At 42.7% G+C, this 24751-nt stretch overlaps 1 protein-coding gene across 1 annotated transcript in view; it reads left to right on the top strand.

Moving 5' to 3' along the window:
• Positions 1–24751, top strand: part of cfap91 (cilia and flagella associated protein 91) — a 69342-nt gene that overhangs the window by 33576 nt on the left and 11015 nt on the right. The window contains exons 6-12 of the mRNA XM_080203443.1: positions 1545–1720; positions 6147–6324; positions 6912–7069; positions 12688–12870; positions 13754–13893; positions 18876–18992; positions 23589–23660. Of these exons, the coding sequence (XP_080059569.1) occupies positions 1545–1720; positions 6147–6324; positions 6912–7069; positions 12688–12870; positions 13754–13893; positions 18876–18992; positions 23589–23660 (1024 nt within the window). The remainder of the gene's footprint in view (positions 1–1544; positions 1721–6146; positions 6325–6911; positions 7070–12687; positions 12871–13753; positions 13894–18875; positions 18993–23588; positions 23661–24751) is intronic.

Here is a 24751-nt window from a genome sequence, read left to right on the forward strand (position 1 = left end):
GAGGCTGAATAAACTGGGCTTGTACTCGTTAGAGTTTAGAAGAATGAGAGGAGATCTCATTGAGACGTATAAGATGATGAATGGGATGGATAGGATAGAGGTGGAAAGACTCTTCCCGCTCAAAAAAGACAATAGGACTAGGGGGCACAGCCTCAAGATAAAAGGGGGGCGGTTTAGAACGGAGTTGAGGAGGAACTTCTTCACTCAAAGGGTGGTGAATCTCTGGAATTCTCTGCCCGTTGAAGTGGTGGAGGCTGCCTCGCTAAATATTTTTAAGACGCGGGTTGATGGGTTTTTGATAGGAGAGGGGGTTAAGGGTTATGGGGAGAGGGCGGGAAAGTGGAACTGAGCAGCGACAGATCAGCCATGATCTTATTGAATGGCGGGGCAGGCTCGAAGGGCTGGATGGCCTACTCCTGCTCCTATTTCTTATGTTCTTATGTTCAAATTAATTGCACATTTAAGGGCTTCAGTTGATGGCAGAACAGAAAGACCAAGCACGATCCTTCCTGACATGGATTTAATATTGAAGCGGTGGTAAAGTGATGGAGCTGCAGTCCCCACTCACCATCCTGATTAAATGAACCCCTGCTACCAAACTCGCTATGGGTGAGAGCATTAAATTCCACCCATGGTTATCCCATTCTGTGTGCAGTTTTGCCTGGACCCATCAGCCTAATCTTTGTGGTAAGGCTTATGCTTTTGTCAAACTTCATGGGTGCAAGCCCCACTCCCGAGACTTGAGCATACAAGAATGAAATGCTGCTCCATTGCTATACTTAGGCATTAAACCAAGACCCAATCTTCCCTTTGGGTTGATTACAACTGACCTCATTATTTTTATCCCTGGCCAACATCAGTAAAATAAAAAAAATTATCTGGACATTTATTTTGTTGCAGTTTGTGTATAATTGACAGCTATATTTGGATAAACTTCAAAAATACTTAATTGGCTGTGAAACATTTTGGGAGATCTTGAGGTTCTGTAAGGTATTAAATGAATGCAAGTTTCTCTTGAATGGATTGGGGAAATACTTATCTGACCTTTACATCCGCAGTCTACTAGAATATCAAGAGTCAGTTGTTGCTTGTGATCATACAATCACCACAGTGCAAAAGGAGGCCATTCAGCCATCAAGCACCAACTGTCTGATCGAGTATGTTACACAGGCCCTATCCCCTTAACCCTACATATTTACTCTGCTAATCCCCCTAAACTATACATCTAAAGGACAATTTAGCATAGCCATTCTGCCCAACCTGCACATCTGTCAGACTATGGGAGGAAACAGGAGCACCCAGAGGAAACCCACGCAGACATGGGGAGAATATGCAAACTCCGCACAGACAGTCATCCAAGGCTGGAATTGAACCCAGGTCCCTGGTTTTGTGAGATAACAGTGCTAACCACTGTGCCACCATGTTGTCCAATAGTATGATTTCATCCTGATTTAGCTACATACACCATTAAAATTAAAATCATGGAGGTAATTTACTTTTATTCATTGCTGCTCTAAAAAATATTTTCCTATAATTCTTTTCAGGGGCGACTCCCCATTTAATTTTGATCGATTGAATGATCAGTCCGTATCTATACGGACAGTGGCAGTGCAAACAGATTTTAGGGACAGTGAAACACAAACTGAACCCTACACTCCAGAATATGTGGTGCGACCTGGATCAGCTCCTGAACTCCTTACTCTTGCTGCATTGAAATTTGGTGAGTCGGGTTTAAACTAGGCCAATGTGCAAGATAAGTAATAAATTAACAATAGTTAAAGGAGAATAATGCAGTATTGATGTTTGATCAGTTGAGGAACACTCAAGGCTGCTCTTTCAGTTGTAATAAGCAAAGTGAATGTAACTAATTTCCTCTGGTTGTTCTCACCACCTGCCTCATAAACATTCAAGAAACCAAATAGAGTGTGGTCCGCAAAGCACAAAAATGAAAAATCAGCGGACATTTGTTTTGACTGTGTGCAAATTCATCTCGGTTTTAAAATCTTGTTTTCATATCCATGAGTGATCTGGCAACTTCTGTTAAACTTACAAATTCTTTCATAGATTTGATTGTCAATAATGCTTGTTGATTTGCATTACATTGTCATGATGCAGTCACGCTGAATGTCAAATTTTCAGCATAAAGCGGCAAATGTAATTCAGTCACCATTACTGATGCTACCTGAAATTTTGAATTCAGTAGCAACCAGTTGCCAAATAAATTAACCTTTTAAAACTCAAAACAATATTTTAATGATTGAAAATGCAGATGGCCCATTAACTTCATGCAGTGAATGACTGAACCATGCGGATTTGGAATATCCCAAGCCTGATTCTCTATTTGTCTTGACTGATCTTAACCAAGATGAGGGAAAGTATGCTACATTTGGCCTCAGTACATCTCAGGTGTTTTTAATTGCTTTCCTGTGACTCCTGGTTAAAAGTACACATGTCTTTGGCTGAGGACAGACTCAAACTTACCTGTGGCGTCAACACAATGGGCAAAATCTTTGCGTGAAAAATTAACTAATTCCTATCGATAGAGCCAGCAGGCTTTCAGATCTAACCTTATGTCGCGTTGGTGATCATTTCTATGCCCATAAGTATTGTGCTGCTCCAGCAGCGTGTTCCCTTTGATTTGCCCACTCTGTGTAACTGCTGCAAGCACTGGGCAACTCCACATACAAGGCTCCCCAGCCCTCAGAATGCAACGCCAATTGGAGAAGTCCCATCGACTTCTGTTTGAGGAGATGGTGCCATCACTGCAGTGCACTGACGCCAGTGCTTCAAGGGTGGCATCTGCAGTAGAGACCTTGGTGCAGGAGATGTCCACACCATGACTCAGTGTCTGAGTACCATGGTGCATGATGTGGGTATGCCGGCGTTGGACTGGCGTAAACATAGTAAAAAGACTCATAGATCGGCAGTTCCGATGCGCCACAGCGAAAAACCGCACCGATCTCCTCAGAAGGCAAACATGGGACACAGTGGACAGAGTACCCTTCGTCGTCCAGTACTTCCCCGGAGCGGAGAAGCTACGACATCTTCTCCAGAGTCTTCAACATATCATTGATGAAGATGAACATCTCGCCAGGGCTATCCCCACACCCCCACTTCTTGCCTTCAGACAACCACACAACCTCAAACAGACCATTGTTCGCAGCAAACTACCCAGCCTTCAGGAGAACAGTGACCACAATACCACACAACCCTGCCACAGCAACCTCTGCAAGACATGCCGGATCATCGACATGGATACCATCATCACACGTGAGAATACCATCCACCAGGTACATGGTAAAAACTAAAACCTGGTGTTGTCAGACTTTTTACCATGGGGCAGGCACTGGTGGGAATCCAGAGTGTCAGCGCCAGAGGTCAGAGAGGCTTCTTTATTGCACTCCAGCTGCCCCTCCATCCCATGGAGGAGTACAGGTGCCCCTGGGAACCCAAAGGGAAGAGGATTGGCAGGAGTAGAGCCCTGGTGTCCTCCAGCCAGGGACCCTGTGTGTCTTCATCAACCTCAGCTGTGGATACTGGGGATATACCTAAACCTAGGGGGAGAGTCAGGAAGATTAAGCAACCATAAGTTGTTTGTCCATTGTCGTCGATTAGGACCACAACACCATTAGTCATTTTGAGGCTGGATACAGTGTGTCCAAAGATGACTGATCAGGCCAATTCGGGCACGGAATGTCCTGGTACATATTGGACAGACTTGTATAGGCCCTGTAGTTGTTGCGCTGGTGGATCTGGACTTGCGCAGCTCACGCTTAAGTTGTGCTTCAGCAATGCACCTTGCTTCGTGAGCTTGACAGCTCTTGTGGATGAGGCAGCGCCAGGTAGGGCGGTTTCCAGGTGGTTGTGTCTGTGTCAAGCAACTCCAGGGAGGCCTTGTGTATCTTTGTAACGTTTCTTCTGCCCTCTATGCAAGTGTCTTCCAGCAGAGAGTTCCCCAAAAAGGAGCTGCTTGGGTACGCGCTCATCTGGTATACAGTTGACATGACCTGCCTACTGGGTCTGCGCTCTCATCAGCAGTGTGTGGATTGATGGTAGACTTGTTCTAGAAAGAACTTCAGTGTCTGGTACTTTGTCTTGCCATTTGATGCATAATATTCTGCGAAGACAAGTCATGTGGAAATGATTGGGCTGTCTTGTGTGCTTTCGATACACAGTCCACGTTTCACAGGCATACAGGAGGGTAGTGAGTACCATGGCGCTGTAGACCTTCAGTTTTGTTGCTGGGCTGATTCCTCGACGTTCCCATGCAGTGGAGCGCAGTCTACCGAAAGCAGAACTTGCCTTTGCTATTCTGCAGTTAACTTCTGTATCAATAGTCACTGCTTGGGAGAGGGTGCTGCCATGATAAGTGAACTGGTCCACTGCCTGCAGTTTCTGCCCTTTTGATTGTGATTATGAGTTCTGTGTACAGTGCATGAGGAGCGGGCTGGTGCATGACTTTGGTCTTTTTAATGTTGATGGTGAGTCCAAAGTTATCACAAGCCGTGGAAAATTTCTCCATACTGACTTGCATCTCTGGCTCTGAGCCAGTATACAGTCTCCTTCATTTTGGTATTAGCTTGAAGTTTCCTCAGGTTGAAGAGCTTCTCATCCACCTGTACTTAAGAACATAAGAAATAGGAGCAGGAGTAGGCCATCTAGCCCTTCGAGCCTGCCCCGCCATTCAATAAGATCATGGCTGATCTGTCGTGGCTCTGTTCCACTTTCCCGCCCTCTCCCCATAACCCATAATCCCCTTGCCTTTCAAAAACCTATCTACCCGCGTCTTAAATATATTTAGCGAGGCAGCCTCCACCACTTCAACAGACAGAGAATTCTAGAGATTCACCACCCTTTGAGTGAAGAAGTTCTTCCTCAACTCCGTTCTAATCTGCCCCCCCCTTATCTTGAGGCTGTGCCCTCTAGTCCTACTGTCCTTTCTGAGCGGGAAGAGCCTCTCCACCTCTATCCTATCCATCCCATTCATCATCTTGTATGTCTCAATGAGGTCTCCCCTCATTCTTCTATACTCTAACGCGTACAAGCCTAGTTTATTCAGCCTCTCCTCATAGTTCAACCCCCTCAACTCCAGTATCAGCCTAGTAAACCTCCTCTGCACTCCCTCCAAGGCCAAAATATCCTTGCGTAAGTGCGGTGACCAAAACTGCACACAGTACTCCAGCTGCGGCCTCACCAGTGCCCTGTATAGTTGCAGCAGGACCTCCCTACTTTTATATTCAATCCCCCACGCTGTGAAGGCCAGCGTCCCATTTGCCTTCCTGACCACCTGCTGCACCTGCAGGCTGGGTTTTTGCGACTCATGCACAAGGACCCCGAGGTCCCTCTGCACCATTGCATGCTGCAGTTTTTCGCCATGTAAGTAATAGTCCTTCCTACCATTATTCCTACCGAAGTGGACAACTTCACACTTGCTAACATTAAATTCCATTTGCCAGTTCCTGGCAAATGGAATTTAACGCTGATTCCAGCAACACTGCCCTGGAAGGCATCATTCAGCATGGCAGTAAACATGCTGAACAGTGTGAGTGCGAGCACACAGCTTGTTTGACGCCATTGGTGACTGGGAATGCCTCAGATGATTCTCCGCCATCCAGTACTCTGGCCATCATGGAACTGGCGTATCATCTGAATGAATTTGGGGGGGCAGTCAGACTTTGAGAAGGATATTTTTCAGTGCTGAAACTGGATTGTCCCACTATGAAACACTAATAGAATAATATGCTACCTAATGAATTTCTGTTTAACTAGATGGAGGCTAATTTCATACAAAGGACTATCAGAATATATTGAAGGAAATGAATTCAAAATTTTAACATCCACTTGGAGTAATCCCCTGTGGATTTCCTGAATGCTAATATATTAGGCATATTTGCACAAAGATGTTTCTGACCTGCTGTACAGGTTACAGTGGGCAATAGAGATCTTTTGTCCTGTATAAATGCTATAGGTACAGTGTGCATAGTTTTTTTTGAAGTAAATGCAAACTAGGCTTCTGCAGAGAAAAAAGGATGTCTCGACCTATGATTCTTTGAACATTTATGGATAATCTTTACTTTCACCTTGAAATATAATCAAGATATTTTCTTCAGCTGTTTAATGAATGAAACTTTCTCATGCGCCCACAGGTCGAGGCCTACCTGCAGGCTTAGCAGAAGTGGAAATGATTGAACGTGCACGAGCAAAGCGTGCTTGGGAGGCTACCCTGCCTCCATTGAGTGATAGTTCACAACATGAGAAGAGGAAGAGGATGATGGAGGCTATGGAAAGGAATGAGTGGGCATTTCGGGAACAAGAAATTGAAAAGTAGGCATAAAGCTGCACCCTTAAACTGCAATCTGCAATAGAGTTTCATTTGTTTGGCCGTATAACAATTGGTAGAAGGGAAAAGAGATAATAGAACAATAGAACTAGGAAAGTAAATGATTTTATCGGGACTTCGTTATGGGCTGTCACTTCATTGCAGTAGAGAGCATGAGGTACTATTTTGCAAATAAAATCATATACTGAGCCCACATCTGCTTTTTTAGATGGACATAAAAAATTTCATTGCGTAGAGATGGTTACAATCAGATCAGCCATATCCTGGGCTTTATAAACAGAGCATAAAATACAAAAGTAATTAAGTTATAATGAGTCTTTGTAGACCACGATTTGGCCTCAACCTAGAATCCACTGCCTGAAAGGGTGGTCAATGTATGCTCTGAAGTAACTTTCCAAAGAGACTTGGAAATACAAGTGGAAAGAAATAATGTAGCAGTTTTAGCATTGGTTCCTCTCTTACTATACCTTATATCAAATGTATTGCAATACCTCTATCTGGTTGTAGCTGTCAGCTTTGCATTGTGAATGTAATAAATGCATCCTTTTGAAACTTGCACTTTTTTCTTAAGGCTGCAAGAAATCCGACTAGATGTTTTGCTGAATTTATTGAGCCAACGTGAAGCAAAACAACAGGAAATGAATGTAAAACGGATTGATGCAATTTGGTCAAAACTTCAGCAAAAAAAAGTAACAGCTATAAAGAAAATAAGATTGGAGCACATCAAAGGTACTGTTATGTTAAAGTTTAAAGTTTATTTATTAGTAGTAGGCTTGCATTAACAGCACCAATACACTTGGTTATCAACAATCCACTTCTCTTCAATTTAATTATTAATTGAGCCAACATTTATTGGTTGTGTGAGGCATTTAACATTTCTACTATCCTTTGTGTCAAGAAGTATTTACTAACTTCTTTGATGAATAAAAATTCATGATGATTGAATGGTGGAGCAGATTTGATGTGCCAAATGACCCAATTCTGCTCCTATATTTTTAGCGGAGTTCTCTGGAGACCAGGTATCGCCAAAACAGCCCAATGTAAAGACTCACAAAAGCTAGTGACTCAGTTTAAAGACGTATCTTTTAATTGACCAACAATTGAAGGGAGACATTATTGGACAGTACAAGGCTTGTCTGGATGAGGAGGATCCTGATCTCTTCAATATCACTGACATACAAAGCTTCGGATAGGTCATTTCTCTTATCAAATTCTCCCGCTTTTCATTAATTTTGAATCAATCATCTTCAATACACATAAATCATTAATAGCACCTGTCATATACTTTAACCAATTGCATTCTACTCTCTAACATGGGAATTCATTGTTCTGTGGAATCTGGATGCTTCCTCCCTTATTGCTGATGCTTCTTCCTCTGTTGTCTAGTAACCAACCCCTGACTCTTACAAAAGTCAAAGATTCCCACCAACTCCTGCTACGTCATTGGCCAAACGAGACAGATCTATATTCTCATGTCTGAGAAGGGACCTTTTTTTTATTTGATTTATTGTTGTCACATGTATTAGCATACAGTGAAAAGTATTGTTTCTTGCACACCAATCAAACAGACCATACTATTCATAAAGAAAGAAATGAGATTGCAATTTCTTGTGGCCTTGGGCAGAGCAGGAGCCATACCAAGCTCTGATACAACCAGAAAGAATGCTTTCTATGATGCATCTGTGAAAGTTGGTGAGAGTCGTAATTGACATGCTAAATTTCCTTAGTCCTCTAAGAAAGTAGAGGCACTGGTGGACTTTCTTAACTATAGTGTCAGCATGGGGGACCAGGATAGGTTATTGGTGACCTGTGTTACCTGAATAGTGTAAAAAACGCTATTCGTAAGTAACCCTGATAAAACCACATTGCCCTGATAAAACCTTGCCCATTCTGAGGTTTCATTGTTTCCTAAGAATATGGTTCTGTCTGCTGAGGCTTTATCCCATCATCCCTGAGCAGCCTGCTTTTGGCTAAAGTGCACAATTACTTTGTAAAATACAGTTAATACATTTAAAATATCAAAATACATATTTAAATAAGAAGTACTTGTTCAAATCTCATTCTCATGTGCCTTTATGCAGGCAGTTTCTCTGTTCATCTGTTAGACTGATCCGAAGTCATTCATTTATTGCTAGTATTTTATCAGTGGCTTAAATCTCTGATTATTTGGAATTTCTCTAACCTACGAGGATTTTCTCTTCAACATGTATCTTATGAATGATCTGATTTTAATTTTAAGGTTATGTGTTCCTTGCTCTACACTCCCCCAACGGTGGAAAATATTTCTCTCTACCTGATCAATTCCTTTCAAAATCCTAAAAGCTTCAACCAAATTGGCCTTCAACCATTATGGAATATTTTCTGTAATCACACATCACAATTTAAACCAAAAGCCCTGGTAGCAAGCACCCTGGTGAATCTGCAGTGCGATCATTTTAACTCCAATATATCCTTTCTGAAGTACAGTGTCCAGAACTATACACAGTACTCTAGATGTGGTTTAATCGGGGCTTTGTATTGGTGCAGTAAAACTCCCCCATCCCTTTACTCAAGCTTTTTGATAAAAATGCTAACTTCCTGTGAATCATTTTGATTTTATTTTGTGCCCACTATACAATTTGGTGATCTCTGCATGGACCACTAAATATCTTTGATCTCCATTGTCCTTACTTTTGCGCCATTTAAAAATGCATATTTTTCATTCATTTATGTCAAAAATGGAAGGCCTCTCAGTTGCTGGCATTCATAGAGGTCTATAGCATGGAAACAGGCCCTTTGGCCCAACTCGTCAATGCAACCCATTTTTTTAAACCCCTAAGCTAAACCCAATTGCCTGCATTTGGCCCATGTCCCTCTATACCTATCTCACCCATGTAAATGTCTAAATGCTTTTTAAAAGATAAAATTCTACTACTACCTCTGGCAGCTTTTTCCAGAAACTCAGCACCCTCTGTGAAAAAATTGCCCTTCTGGACACTTTTGTATCTCTCCCGTTTCACCTTAAACCTATGCCCTCTAGTTTTAGACTCCCCTACATTTGGGGAAAGATGTTGACTATCTAGCTGATCTGTGCCCCTCATTATTTTATAGACCTCTATAAGATCACTCCTCAGCCTCCTACGCTCCAGAGAAAAAAGTCCCAGTCTATCCAGCCTCTCTTTATAATGCAAACCATCAAGTCCTGGTAGCATTCTAGTAAATCTTTTCTGCACTCTTTCTAATTTAATAATATCCTTTCTATAATATGGTGACCAGATCTGTACACAGTATTCCAAGTGTGGCCTCACCAATGTCTTGTACAACTTCAAAAAAAGACACCCAACTCCTGCAATGGAATCTTGAGATGTCAGTCACCCAATGTTGTTGTGTCATTGTTGAATCTCCCAAAGTTCTGCACAAAGCCCTGCACAGAGTTGTTGTTGGATTCCTCCATGCTGCTTGGTATTGTGTGTATGCTTTCTGACAGGCCTGCCAGAGCACAAACATTTCATTGTGCAAATCCAGTAACCTTCTGTAAGTTGACCCATTGATGTCCTCATCTGATTTTTACAGAATAACTTGTGTGGGACCTTGCTATTGTGAAGTGGCACCTGTGCTTCTCTTGTCTCTTTACTGGCTGCAGTCAAAGTGCCTGGTGTTTCATCATTCATAGATCTTCTGATGGCTGCAAGTGTAAGAGCAATTGATGTTTCTTTTTCATCACAAACTTCCTGCTCTTTCACTTCCTGCTGTTCCATCACTGCCCAGGCTGGTTGCAGTTCTTAAGAACTGCACACAGAAGGGAAAGATCGAGGTTTTGGGAAAGGGTAGAAATTAAGAGAAACAAACTTATACCATCTGCAACTTTCAAATCTAAAGAGTTTATGGGATGAGAGAAGTGGGATATGAGAAGGAAGATTAGGTGAGAGGTTATTGTCATCTTTAATGCTTCAGTTCCACAGTTGGCCACAACCTCAGCCATGGCTACTTCAATGATAACAGCCACGTCTCCTCCATAGGGACATACAGCTGGGCTTGTCCCTCAATGATGGGCTCCTGGTTATGAGCCACTAGCCATGCAAGAGAAAGGGAAGTGTGATGTAATCTGAGTGATGCAGCTTTCATGATTGAACAGTGAGTGCAATGCAGGTGTGAGACTCACAGCAATGTTGTGTGTGTGTGAGGTGGGTTTCTGAATGTTGGGTGTAAGTAGTGTCTGATGCAAGCTGGAGCATGAAATAAGGAATTCGAGAGAAGCAAGGAGACAATGACAGTTTACTAAATTACCCTTTTCTGTTGAAGTCAGAATGCCATAAAAGGAGGTTCAGCTACCAAAACAAAATGTTTCATACAAGCATAATTTTTGTTAGATATTGCTGATTTGGGGTGTCAGTATCTTTGTAGTAATTCTGGGAAAAGAAACAAAATTCCTAACTGATTACTTTTTTGTTAGAATAAGAATTGTTGAGACTAAGATGCTATGATTCCATGGACAGAATTATAACTGCCAAGGGGTGATGGTGGTAAAGAGGTGTGCCAGGGGTCTGATGGGTGGAGGGATGGGGGGGGAGCAGAAGACAGATGGGGGTTTGGGTGCAGAGTGGGAATTTAAATCCCTGGAAGTCTGCGTTGGGGACCAGACTAGATCTCTCCCACTTCCAGGCTAAACCTGGGTGGGTGGCAACACCTGTGGAGCTGTCAGGGAACTGATTAAAATATTTTAATCCCTAATTAATTGAGGATTTAATCCAGCATTCTGGCTGCTAAAACCAGGTTTCTTGAGCTGTTTTGAGCATGCAAGAGTCTGCCAGGTGGAAGAACAGTGGGACCTCGATCTTGCCCTTCTGTCTGCAGTTCCTGAGACCTGCAACCAGCCCAGGCAGTGGTGGAACGGCAGGAGATGAAAGAGCAGGAAGTTAGTGATGAAATTGAATTTGAAATTGAAACTTCCAAAGAATGAAACTGAGTAGCTGCAGACATGTGGAAGTGCTGCCTCTCACAGCGGTTCTTCAGAGAGTGTACTTTCACTATTTGAACTTTCCAACTTCTTGGAAGTCACTTCATCCGTCATGGATTTCACTCACTTCGATCTGCACTTCCCTCATGCCGGTCTTCATACCAGACTCATCGAAAGCTCGTGCTACCAAATAAACCTGTTGGACTTTAATCTGGTGTTGTGAGACTTCTTACCCACCCCAATCCAATGCTGGCATCCACACATCGTGTCTTCATTTTGGCATGGGAGTACCTCGAGCAGATCTGTCTACTGCTGATGAGGCACAGGAGGAGAACAGCACGGCACTGGCTGCCTTCTCCTCAACCACATCCATTCCACAGGACAGACAGAATGACCACATAGATCTGGCTCAAAGGAGCTGAAACTTCAACACAAGGTCTGCATGAGATGAATGAGCACCAGAGCCTCAGGTTTTTATGGTAGGTCATTGCTGATACCTACAATCCCACCTCCTGGTGGGCAATTGATTCCTGGAGCCTCAGGAATCAGTATACAGTTCAGCTATTCTTCACAGTGAGTAGGTGGGAATGCATTTCCAATTGCTGCAAAGGTGGCTATCACAGGCGGCCACCATAACTCCCCAATCTCCACCCCCAACACATTTGTCAGTCCTGGTTATCTGCCTCTCCCTGGAGATCCATGCTCTTTTTTTGTGTAATGACAGAACATAGAGGCTTTTGAATGTGAGAAATGGATTGTATGGAGAGGAAGGAAGGGCAATATTTATGCAGGGTGTTTGGGAGGCATGGATTTGAAATAACACAAAGTTGAAGGCGAATGTGAGTGTTGGCTGTTCAGGGGATGTGAGGGTGGGCCTGGAAGAGAGAAGTGAATGGAGCTGCAAGCTGTTGGTCTTAGTAGCGTTGTGCGGGAGAATGCTGGAAAATTCACTTCATTTCAGTTCCTCAAACCACCTCTCGGTACGAGTCAGAGACTTGGGATGGTGGGGAGGAGTGTGGGATCTCATTTCCACTTCTTTAATTGTTGGAATCACTGGAATCAATAAACGGTTCAGCCATTCTAACCACTGGTCAGGCCCCTTTAATTAGAAATCCTTCTTTTGACAAATGTGGCACACTGTTCTACATTTCCCACCATCACCTTCCAATTGATTGGCAAATCAAAAACTGGATACTAAAGCCATGGTTGCATTGAAGGGTCATGCTAAACCCTTTTTCAATAACAACCTGTGATATGCATTTCTCACTGAGTGCAGGTCCGCTATTGTCCCCATGTTGTGGTTATTCTATCTCTCACACAAAGGATCAAAGTTTAAATTATATAAAAATGTATTCTAATATTTAAATTACATAAAAATGTAATCTATATTTATTAACATTTGTCTTTCTAGAAATAAGAAAACTAACGGCTAAGAGGAGAAATGTGGAGGGGAGGCTTGAGCGGCGTAGCCTCATACAGGACTATGCAAATTACGATTCACAGGTTTATGCACCAGTCGCTCGAATTGGCCAGTTTCCAGATCAGAATTCCAATCGTTACATTGTAAAAAGTCATTTTCTATCCACATATAAAGGTAAGTTAATATTACATAAGCTACAAACTGCATATAACATGTGATCTGTTTTGGATTCTTTTGTCACCTGAATGTCCAGCAGACAATTCTCAACAATGTACAGTAATTTTATAACTGCTGCAGTCCATGTAATACAGAAATACCGACAGTGCATTAGGAAGGGAGTCCCAAGATTTTAATCCAGCCAGCGACAGAGAAGGAAAGGCAATATAGTTCCAAGTCAGGTATGTGTGTGGCTTGGAGGGGAATTGGTTGATGATGGTGTCCCATTATATCTATTACAAAGAACAAAGAACAACACAGCACGGGAAACAGGCCCTTTGGCCCAACAAGCCCGTGCCGCCATCTTAACAATGTGCTTTTCCTCCTCCACCCTTGACCCATGTCTATGCTTATGGTACCCCCATTGGAAACCAGATTAAGGGGAGAATAATTTAGGGACCTTTCTAAGTAGGAGAGGTCATGAGTTTTGAAGATGCTGTTGAAGAAATCTTGGTGAGTTACTGCATTGCGTGTTGTTGGTGATACCCACTGCTGATTTCGTGCATCAGTGCTGGATGGAGTGAGCATTTAAAGTGGTGTAAGGCTGTCCAAGGGGCTTCCTGCCATCAATTTAATTGGGGTTAAGGTGCAAAATGCCAGATTAATTGCCTCTTTCCATCACCAAACTCATCATAGGTGAGGGCACAAGATTCAGCCCTTTTCTCTACTCCATATAAATGAAAGGCATAAAGTTACAAAAAGTATACTGGTATAAATTCTGCTTAAAAAATTGAAAGGCACTTTTACTAATAGCATATTATATTTTACTTTAATATTTTACTAATAATAATTTACTATTTAGCTCCTTCAGGCCTTTACTGTACGTTTCAATTTGTTTTAGGTATACTAGAGTTGGAGGAAGCTTTACCAGATTTTGTTACTCAACCACGCATACAAATTCGGAAACCAAAAACTACAACAAAGGATGGCTTCTTGAAGTACGCTGCTCGACAAGAGATGGAGCTGGCTAAAATTCACAAGGTATATATTCGTGAACAGGTGTTAATTTGAGAGCTTATTGGTTCGTGTTTTGTAATTTTGTTTTCAGAAATTTAGAAGAAATGTAGGAGCAGGTGACATTAGCAACATGTCATAATTGGCTATCCACATAAATATCTGAGGTGATGCAGGTGCTCAACAGCAGGAGAGAGAACCTCATTGTCTTCTCCATGAGGGGTGAAGACCAAAATGAAAAGATATGTGGTTTAGCCAGGTTAGTAGGCCTCTGAATGATGCAGGGCACCACGAACTGCATGCATGTGGGTTGGTGAGAGCCCTGTATCAGTTATAGAAGTGATATCACAATGGCAAGGGCCACCATTTGGTCAATATGTAGTTGTTCTGCAACAAGAAATCCACCTTGATGAATCCTGGCAGCAGAACATGATACTTTAATCCTGTGGCAGTCCGCAATTCCCATCAGGATGGCTGCCCAGCGACAAGGGAACTCCCCAACAAACATGGTTCCATTACAAGGTCAGAGGGCCTTCAACAAGAGGTGTGGAGCCAAAAGAGAAAGCCATCAGGTGCCTAAAGCAGAGATTTCACTGATTGGACTACTTAGGAGACCTCTGCAGTACACATCCACGAGTATTTCCGTGTTTGTGGTGGTGTTCTATGTCCTGCATAAATTCACAGCCGCTATCTCCCAGGATTTCAGAAGCCACTTTGAGGAGAGTGGGGGAGGAAAGGCATGAGACCAAATGCACCATATGCAACTGAATGGAGTGAGAAGGACTACATAATGAGGCTTTGCTTCAGAAAAAAGGAATATCCACAGTTCCCATGTCTATAACAGTGGTAGATAGGTTGACAGATTCTGACATTGAGCTAGGGCTGGTGCCATCTTCCTCTACTTCTGCTGACAGATGAGATTCTTCTTGGGGAGCATTAGATTCTGCTAGTACAACTCAGCTGCTGGCACACTAGACTCTATTACTAGGTCGAGGGCTACAGCTTCCTGCCTTTTGATGTGTTCTTCCACACTTTGTGGCTCTGTGGGTTGATGATATAAAATACTGGGCAAGTTCTTGCAATTATCTTCCTGGGTATCCTTGCTGCCCTCTCGCGCCCCCCCCCCCAACTGCCCCAAAAGTACCAAACAAAAACTAAGTTATTCACATCAAATGACCTGTCTCCCTAGCTAAATTGTGGTATTCCTTCTGTGAAACTTGCTTAACCTTCTCCCACTTTGTCAAATTTGGGAAAACAATGTCAAGGCAGATTCTAAGGCATTGACCCATCAATAATTTGGCTGGTGCAGTGCTTGTGGAAGCATGAGGGGTGGTATTAAATGAGAGCAGGAAACTGGCTAACAGGAGTTGTAATCTTTTGGATTGTTTCCACATTGATGCCTTAAAAGTTTGTACTGCCCTTCGTGCCAACCCATTGAAAGAGGGGTAGTATGGGGCCATTCATGTATGTTAGATGCCATTAGTCCTGACCTTGTGCTGAATGTGCTGAACCTTACAGGCTGCGACAGTGGTGCTGTTGTCAGAAACGATCACTCTGGTATGCCATGTATTGTGAAAATTTGTCACAGCTTATATGTGGTGGCTGATAAGGTAATGGAATGCATGACTTGAAAATCTAGCTATTTTGAATGGGCTCACCATGGTCAAAAACATCATCCCCATAAAAGGTACAGCAAAGCCAATGTGGACCCTCGTTCAAAGGTGGCCAGGCTAGTTCTAGGGGTGTAGGCTTGCTGTGGCAAAGGGTCTGCTATGTTTGGCAATGTTGACAACAACTGATCACATTCTCTTTCCTTGTCAATTCCCGGCCATCAAATGTAGCTCTTGGTAGCATCTTCATCTTGGTCTCCCCAGGATGTGCACTGTCCAGCTCCTGGAGGAGTGGCCCCAGAGGCAATCCTATCACTTGGCTCCCCCACAAAAGCACCCCTTCTTCACAACTGATTTCATCCTTATGCTGCAAGTAGGGCCACAATTTGTCAAAATGCCAGCCTGTTAAATCATTCTTTTAACCTTCGATAGATCCGGTATCCTCTGGGTCCATGTCTTGATGTGGGCCCATGAAATGGGCACAGTGTCCAGAAAATTCAAAGCAAGGATTATCTCCTGCGGAACTGGAGGTGAATATACCATCTGTGGAAGTGGAAGCCAATTTAGAGCATTGGCATTAGAGATCCGTACACCTGGCCTGTATTGAAAAGTGTAGCTGTAAGCAGCCAGATGTAAGGTCAATCTTTGTACTTTGGCTGATGCGATAAGTGGAACTGGTTTATCATCTTGGAATAGCTGTCGTAATGGCTTATGGTCCGAGATGATGGTGAAGTGGCAGCCATAAATATATTGGTGGAATTTCTTGATGGCATCTGATTCTATATTTCTCTCTGTTTCTAAGCATTGAATGTATTCAAGAGTCAGCTAGATATAGCATCTGGGGTGAATGGGATCAAAGGTTATGGGGAGAAAGCAGGATTAGGCTATTGCGTTGGATGGTCAGCCATGAGGGCCAAATGGCCTCCTCTTGCTCCTACCCTCTCTTTCTCTTTCTGATTCTATGACTACCAGACTCTCTTTATCAATCTGTGACTATTTCCTTTCAGCATCGGGAGAGGTCTTGGAAGCAGAAGCAACAGGCTGCTCCATGCCCTCTTCCATCGTATGGGAAAATGCAGCTATAAGGCGATGCATCACACGTCAATATTATCTGCTTTTCTGGGTCGAAATGAACGAGTAAGGTAGATGATTGTAGGGCTTGTTTCACTTGGTCAAAGGCTTTTCTCTGAGAATTTTCCCATTGCCAACATTAATTACTTTTAGAAGTTGATGTAAGGATTCCAACATGGTCGCATATTTGACAAGAAGTGGCCATAATGGTTGATTATCTCTAAGAATGATTTCAACTCTTATGTTCTTCAATGCATTGCCTTTGCCTTTTCTTCTAGTGGGTGCAAGCCTTTTGCATCAACCCTGAAACTTGATGCCCTCGATCATTTCTATTTCATCCCTGTTGATATAAACAGGAGCACGGCCTCCACTAGATCCACAAAGATCCACAAGGATCTTGGGGTCCAGGTCCATAGGACTCTTAAATCGGCCTCGCAGGTGGAGGATGTGGTCAAGAAGGCGTATGGTGTACTGGCCTTCATTAATCGAGGGATTGAGTTTAGGAGTCGGGAGGTAATGCTGCAACTTTATAAGACCCTTGTCAGACCCCACTTGGAGTACTGTGCGCAGTTCTGGTCGCCTCACTACAGGAAGGATGTGGAAGCTATTGAGAGGGTGCAGAGGAGATTTACAAGGATGTTGCCTGGATTGGGAGGCATGCCTTATGAAGATAGGTTGAGGGAGGTAGGTCTCTTCTCCCTGGAGAGACGAAGGTTGAGAGGCAACCTGATTGAGGTTTATAAAACGTTGAGAGGAATAGATAGGGTAGATTCTCGGAGGCTATTTCCCAGGGCTGAAATGGTCGCTACGAGAGGACACAGGTTTAAGGTGCTGGGAAGCAAGTACAGAGGAGATGTTAGGGGAAAGTTTTTCACTCAGAGGGTGGTGAGTGAGTGGAATCGGCTGGTCAAAGATTTTGTATTCAGTGCCTTCAGCAATGTTTGTTAGGCTTCTTATGAGGTTATATATTTATGGGTCACAAATAAGTGAAATAAGCTTCTTTGGAAGTTATTTGGTTAGCTGCAAAAAAAAGTATTAAAATTATTCCGTGTACTGACCCCAATTTTCAACCTCTGGATCAATGGCGTAGCTACTTGACTAAAGTTGGGATGCACAGGTTATTCAGGGTCACACCCTTCCCCCTCCAAATGTTGACATTTTGGTGACTGTAGTCAAGAAGAGAAAGAGGTCAGCCATAATGATTTGACGGGTATTCTCACTGTGGGGGAGATCATGCCATGACAGATACACATGTAAAGGGTTCAGTTGATTCTGGTGCAATCAGAAGGGCCAGGGAAGATTTTTTCTCGTCGCCAATGTTGTTATGCAAGATAACAGGATAAAGAAACCTTAAATCACAACAGTAATTTATTGAATGATGGTTAAAGCAGTATACAAGTAACCTCGGTATAAATACAGGTCTAGTCCCACTGACTCCTCGGCTCACACTGCAGGTTCCCCCTAACAAGACCCATGCCCTTCCACCTATAGGCTGAGGTTCATGTGCTCTGTTCTGATAGGCCCTGAGAAGATCACGTGACTCATAAACAATCGCCCCCTTCAAAGGGCCATGCTTTCACTCTCAGGATCTGTGGAGGGCCAGCCTAGGCACTGGAATCACATCTCTGGAAGCCCAGTGATTCCCCACCCTCACTCAATGCTTATTTTACTCATCAGGTTGCATTGATTGTAACACTTCTGTTCCTCTGTCTGGGTCTTCTGCAGAGGGCTGAATAACCCCCTATTCAAGGGATAGTCCTTGTCCTTCAAACAAACTCTTAACAAGCTTTTATAGTAATATAGTTGACCTCACTAGGGAGCAGCGAGTATTAGATGTTCTGCCCATCCCCAGGTGACCAGTGCCAGGAATGGCGTGCTAAAATTGACACACCCTCCCTACCATCACTGAACATGGTTTCACATATTGCCTTCTCCTCCCACTCCCACTGAAAAAGCTTTCATAATCTATCACTCCCACTCAGTGGAAAAGAATTTGACACCAGTAAACAGGAAATCCTGCCCCCACCACTCTGAGCATTATCCAAGCAAATGTTTATCCCCCTTCTTAGCAAAATCTTGGACCTACATACACCATCTCCATTCTGAGCAGTATTTCAGCCCAGTGACCCTCCTTCATCTTCTTACTCTCCCCTCCATCCCACTCTTTATTGCCCTCTCCAATATTGTAAACTCACATTTGAAATGTTGTTTGAAAATGTTAGCAATGCTACAGGGCTTTGATTTTAAGAAATATATTTTACATTAAGAAAGCAAAATACCCTATAGAATGGTGGTAAATACATGGATTCTTGTATCCATAAAATTCAGGCCATCCGGGAAGCAAAATTTAAAGGAGAAAAGCCAGAAAAGCCACTTCGCTTTCTGTTCAAGATTTTAAAACCTGTTGCTCGTCCTCCAACACCCACAGTTAAGCCACCACCTGAGGTAAGTGAAGAAAATAGAAATGCTACCCTTTCCTATGCATTGTCTTCAAAATGAAGAATAATAAACATTAAAATGGACTAACTCTGATCAGTGAAAAGGTTTGCCCCACTGGGCAAATTGCGACAGAGAAGCTGACCAATTAGATTCCCAAATGAAAGGAAGATGCAACTTATTCCCGTTTTAGTATATATCACGTACATTGGTGACCTGGTGTTTTTACTCAATTTGGCAGCTCATTGGATTTAAAACATTTCAATTGATTAGTACTGGTACCAGTGACCCTCTGCATTTTGCAAAATGCACCATTGTGCCATCTATGGTTTTTTGAATCATTCATGGGACCTGGGCGTCGCTGGCTGGCCAGCATTTATTGCCCATCCCTAGTTGCCCTTGGAGGACAGTTGAGAGTCAACCACATTGCTGTGGCTCTGGAGTCATATGCAGGCCAGACCAGATAAGGACAGCAGATTACCTTCCCTAAAGGACATTAGTGAACCAGATGTGTTTTTCCGACAATTGGCAATGGTTGCATAGTCATTGGTAAATTCTTATTTCCAGATTTTGTTTTTAATTGAATTCAAATTCCACCATCTGCCATGTTGGGATTCAAGCCCAAGTCCCCAGAACATTAGCTGAGTTTCTGGATTAATAGTCTAGTGATAATACCATTAGGCCATCAGCTCCCCGATCTATGTCATGGTATTCAAGTGAAAACTGAGATAAAAATGGCACTGATACTATCCTGGGTTAGGTGGTGGAGATCTCCTTAAGCTGTAAGAAACTGAGGTGGTAATTCTGGATAATTTGGAAGTGGGTATTACAAATGATACAAGTGTCAATGCAGTGTACAGCCTGCAACTGACCTCATGCAATATGTTCACATCAAGCTCCTCCAAGTGCTGTTTTACAATAAATGGTTTAACCATCCATTACTGAACAGATGAACGTGCTAAGTTTTTGTTTGGTGCTATTGTATAATGTAATTTCTAAATTGGTTGTAACTCCACTATCTTTCCTTCTCCGCTAACATTCATCAATGAACTGTATTTTACAATTGTTAAAGTTGAATTTACTAAGATTGTATTTTTGAAACAATGTGGAACTATTCAAAAGAATTTCATAAGCATTGTTAGTTGAGCCCTGCATCTCTAATACAGTTAAAATGCTGAACAGATATGGCACTTTGAAGGTATTGCACTTAATGATGGAGATGTGTACATAGTTTTGTGGCATAATGTTGCATGACAGGGCCACCTTAAGGAAAAGAATAGTAATTCACCTTTAGATCCATTCAGTAATTTGTTATAGTTATTTAAGAATCCTAAGGAATCTTTTCTCTTATGAACAAAACGCATACCCTTGATATGGCTGGTGCCATTCCTCATTCCGCCTCTTCTTTAATTCAAGGGGGTAGGAATATAAATGTGAGGAATTGGTCTTTCAGTGATGCATTACACAATATCTGAAGTACATAATATAGTTATGAACACCAAATCTCAGGAATGATATATTGGTCTTGGGGAGTATACAGCATAAATTCACCAGAATTATACTGAGGTTTAAAGGGTTGAATTATGTGTTTAAACCTTATAACTTATAAATAAATATAACAGCATTGAATATTTGGGCCCAAATTGAATTTTTGGGCCCAAATCGAATTTTTGGGCCTCATTGTCACATTGCCTGTGTTGGCTCCAAAATCTTGGCTAATGACAAACTGTACTTATGCCTGCTGGTGTTAGGCCCTTACTTGTTAATGTAAAGCATCTAACACCTGCTTTAGTGTTCGCTGCGACATTGGTTTGCCTAAGAGAGGGTCATGATGAAAAATTGGCCACTTTTTAATTTCACAGTAGTTCTCAATCTAGCTGGGGTTTCATAGCTGGGGCCAGTGACCTGCTGGCCAGAAAGTTCAGCTGGGGTTTTCCAGCTGTGCTCGCCCCAAGAAAATCTCATCTGAGGTTAGCAGGCCTTTCATAATCTGGCCCCACCCATTACGATTCCCATGCCGGGCAGGACGGGAAAATTCCGCCGCAAGTTTAGGAAAAAGAGGAGTGGGGAGGCTGATTAGGTTTCAGAGCTGTGGAAAGGATGAAGCGGGACTAAGGATCGGGCCCAGAATTGGAATCAGGGACATTAAGAACACTCTAGCTCCTCATGGCTTTGAAGGTAAATAAATTACTTAACTTTTTGATCAGCAGAATTTCTCAAGTCCACAAAGGCACTGGCTGCCTCAAAGCCAGTCAATGTAGGAGTGTGGATCTCCAACCTCCTCATGTCTTAGGCTCTTTCATTTGCAAATAAATGCCTAACATTTGCTGCAGGATGGGTAAAGGTCATCAGTGTACTTCTGGTCAGAAGTGTGTGTGCACTTTCTATCTGCCATTTTGGCTACCTGAGAAATGGGTACAACAAAGCCCAATGTCCAGATCATCTGTTTTCTCTTTGAGATTAGAAAATTGAGGGGTAATCTAATTGAGATGTTTTAAATAATAAAACCAACTCATTAAATACAGTGAAACCATTCCCTTTAGCAGAGGAAGACAATTAGTCAAAACATAGATATATGCCACTTAGGAACAGAATCGCATGACACTTTTTCACACAAAGAAGTAGTGGAAATCTGAAAATCCCCCCTCCTCTGCAAAAGGTTAGAGATGCTGTGTTGTTTGAAACATTGCTCAGACAGTCACTCACCACCTGCCCCAGAGTTTGGTCAAGGCATGCATACTATGCACAACCCTGTAGAATGGTCTGCAAAACCCTAGGATTGTCTTTAATTTCTACGCCTAGACACACAGCCCTAGGATACACTTTTCCCCTCTTCCTTTTAAATAGCTGCCACCCCAGTCATGTGTCTGTGTTTGCCTCTTACCTCACTAGTTCCTGTCAGCATTGTCTCTTCTTCCCCCTTTCCACCCAGTCATGCCTCTGCCCATATCTACCTCTTCCCTTTCCTCTGGCCCTGCAGGATGGTGAGCAGACAGAAACTGAATTGGATCAGCCCTGAGATATGACAGCAGCGTAGGTGTATGTTAATGCTGTCTTAAGTGAAGTGAAGGCTCAGATAATCTAGAAGACTAGTTAGTTACTGGTAGGGCAATTGGATCTGGAGGGAGAAAGTGATTTTGGTGAGTGGGTTTTTAATGAGGATTTATGATATGGAGATGCATGTAAATGTGGTTCCCACTATGATTTAGTAGGGAATTCAACTTGCCATGACGGTTGGGAGGGTAAGATTCCAACTTATTTTCCTGCCAACAGTAACTGACTTTTGCCTTCACTCTAAATTTTAAACTATCCACCACCAGACACGTCAGGGAAACACCACCCAATCAGTACCAAGTCTGATACAAAATGCTGTAAGATACTGTCCTAGGTCTCGCGTATAACAAGAGAAAGGGCTGATGTTAATGCTGGATCCTAGACATACCTACCATCAGAGCTTTATAAAATACTAACTGCAAATGATGGTTGTGTGATTTTCTGTATGCCTGACTTGGAGTGAGTGGGCGTTATGTTACTTTTTTTTCACCTTCCAATGTTTCCACCACATTATTACATGAAAGGATGAGTTTCCATTTACGAGATCTTGTGCCATACAGATGTGGTCCCTTGTAATCTATGCTATCATCCCCAAGGATCAAAAGCAATCTTCAGAAATTTTGAGTCAAAAGGGAATATACGCAATGAATGGCAGGTGGAAAGTCTGCAGTTCGTCCAGATCAGTAGGTGATTATACATTATGCAGCATGCAGTTAAGTTGCCAGGTAGGGGAAAGATGAAGCTTGCTGTGATGCTATGCAATGTCGTTGCGTGACTGGCAACACAGTTGGAGATGATCAAATTTGTAAGAAATTTTAAAGCTATGAAAATCATGACTTGGATTTTCCTCGGGTCTCATTCAGAATCTGGTAGGTTGTATTGATTACTCTGTGATAGGATGCATCTGTCAATGTGGCTATTCAAATTATAAATCTCGCCCTCTAGGCAACTCTGAGTGCCGTGAACATGATGGCCTAATGATGGAAAGGATGTTGCATAACATCACCTAAACAGTCACATCCTATTAGAATTTGGAAAATGCATCCCATGGGTTACATTGGCGGTAGAAGGAGGCAAATATTCCTCTTTCGTCACCTCAAAGGAATGGGAAGAGGAGAGAGGGGAAAGAATTGAAAAATTGTGTAGTATAGAAATTAATACTCGACTAGAACAATTTATTCACCTCAAGCATTGGATAACAGCTGAATTGATATTGGCTGGTCTTTTTTTGTTGTAATTTTCGTTACGATAAACAGCTTACTAATTAGAGGCAACAACTAAAACTTTGACTACCTTAAATTCCTCTGTGTATAGTAGGTTTCCAATGCATTATTCCTCCTTCTGTTCTACAAGTCTGCAGAATTTTGTCAAATATTCAATGATATTATGTTTTAATTCATAAGACTTTATATAATTCCATTCAGTATCATATTTTAAACATTAGGACTATATCCAAAGCTGCTTCTTAAACGCAATGTGCGTGTGAAGTGAAAGATTTCATATAATGGGCAGTACCTTCACTCGATATCTGTTCTAATTTCTCTATTTAAGGGAGAAGAGGAGGAATATTTGGCTATTGTTTACCTGCAGAAATTAATAAGAGGAAGGACTGTTCAGAATATGGTATGTTCTTATAAAATCTTTATAGATTATGACATCTAGGGCCTGATTTTGCCATCAAGGGCACAAAAACTTGGTAAAGTCAGGTGTGAGGCAAGTAGTGTGATCCGCCTCCGCCTCCGTGCCATTCCCCCTTTACCAAGACCTGAAAATGGCTGCAATTGGGGCCACACCCAAAACGGGTGTGATGCTATTTAAATGCATGCATTTAAATTGACTTAATGAGCTGCACGCTCAACCTTACCGGCACTTCCCACTTTACTACCGTGTTCCCTATCCAGATTCAGTGCGAAACAGGCATGCTCAACAAAAGTCTGATTTACACGCTCCAGCTAGTGATGAGGTAAGTGCCGAGAATCTGATGGCTCTCTGCTTGAGATCATTGGGCGTGGAGTGAGGGTGGGGGGAAGGGGTGGTGTGATTGCTGTCACTCTGCTTGTGATCAGTGAGGGGGAAGGGGGGTCCGCTGCCACTCTGCCTGAGATCAGTGGTGGGGGGAAGAGGGGTCCATTGCCACTCTGCCTGAGATCGGTGGGGGGAAGGAAGTTGTGTTTGGCCTGAGTTGTGGATGGGTTGGGGGTTAAGGAAGTCAGTAATGTTGTAGGGGTGAGGCAATGTCTGAGGGGACTGGGGGAGGCATTATCCGGCCCGGGGGCGGTGTGACAGGGGAGCTGCATTCTAGCATTCTTCTCTGTGCATGCACAGTTGGAGCCGCCGATCAGAGCTGCAGGATTTTAGGTGTGTTAACCCTGTCCATAGGCTTTTGCAGCGCAATTGGGAATTGCTGATATTTTAGCAGGTGGAGTGCATATGGGGGGCATGAGAATGGATCTAAAAGTCAGATCTGAAACAATCCCAGTTTCAAGTCCACCCAGCACTTAGAATCAAAGTGGTAAAGTAGGGCATTGTGTACTCTAGGAGAATTTGAATCTATGATGGCTGAGTGGAAGGGTAGTATGTCATATGTTCACCACTGAAGGAAGCAGAGTTTATGTTTTTGTCTCTGTTTGACTGTTTGTCTGTAAACAATATATTTCAAAAACTAATGTAACCATTTCAATGAAACTTGGTATATAGTTAGGGCATATCCAAAG

This window comes from Carcharhinus amblyrhynchos, chromosome 15 (genome assembly GCF_965287045.1).
Source record: "Carcharhinus amblyrhynchos chromosome 15, sCarAmb.v2.hapA, whole genome shotgun sequence".
NCBI classification, from domain to species: domain Eukaryota; kingdom Metazoa; phylum Chordata; class Chondrichthyes; order Carcharhiniformes; family Carcharhinidae; genus Carcharhinus; species Carcharhinus amblyrhynchos.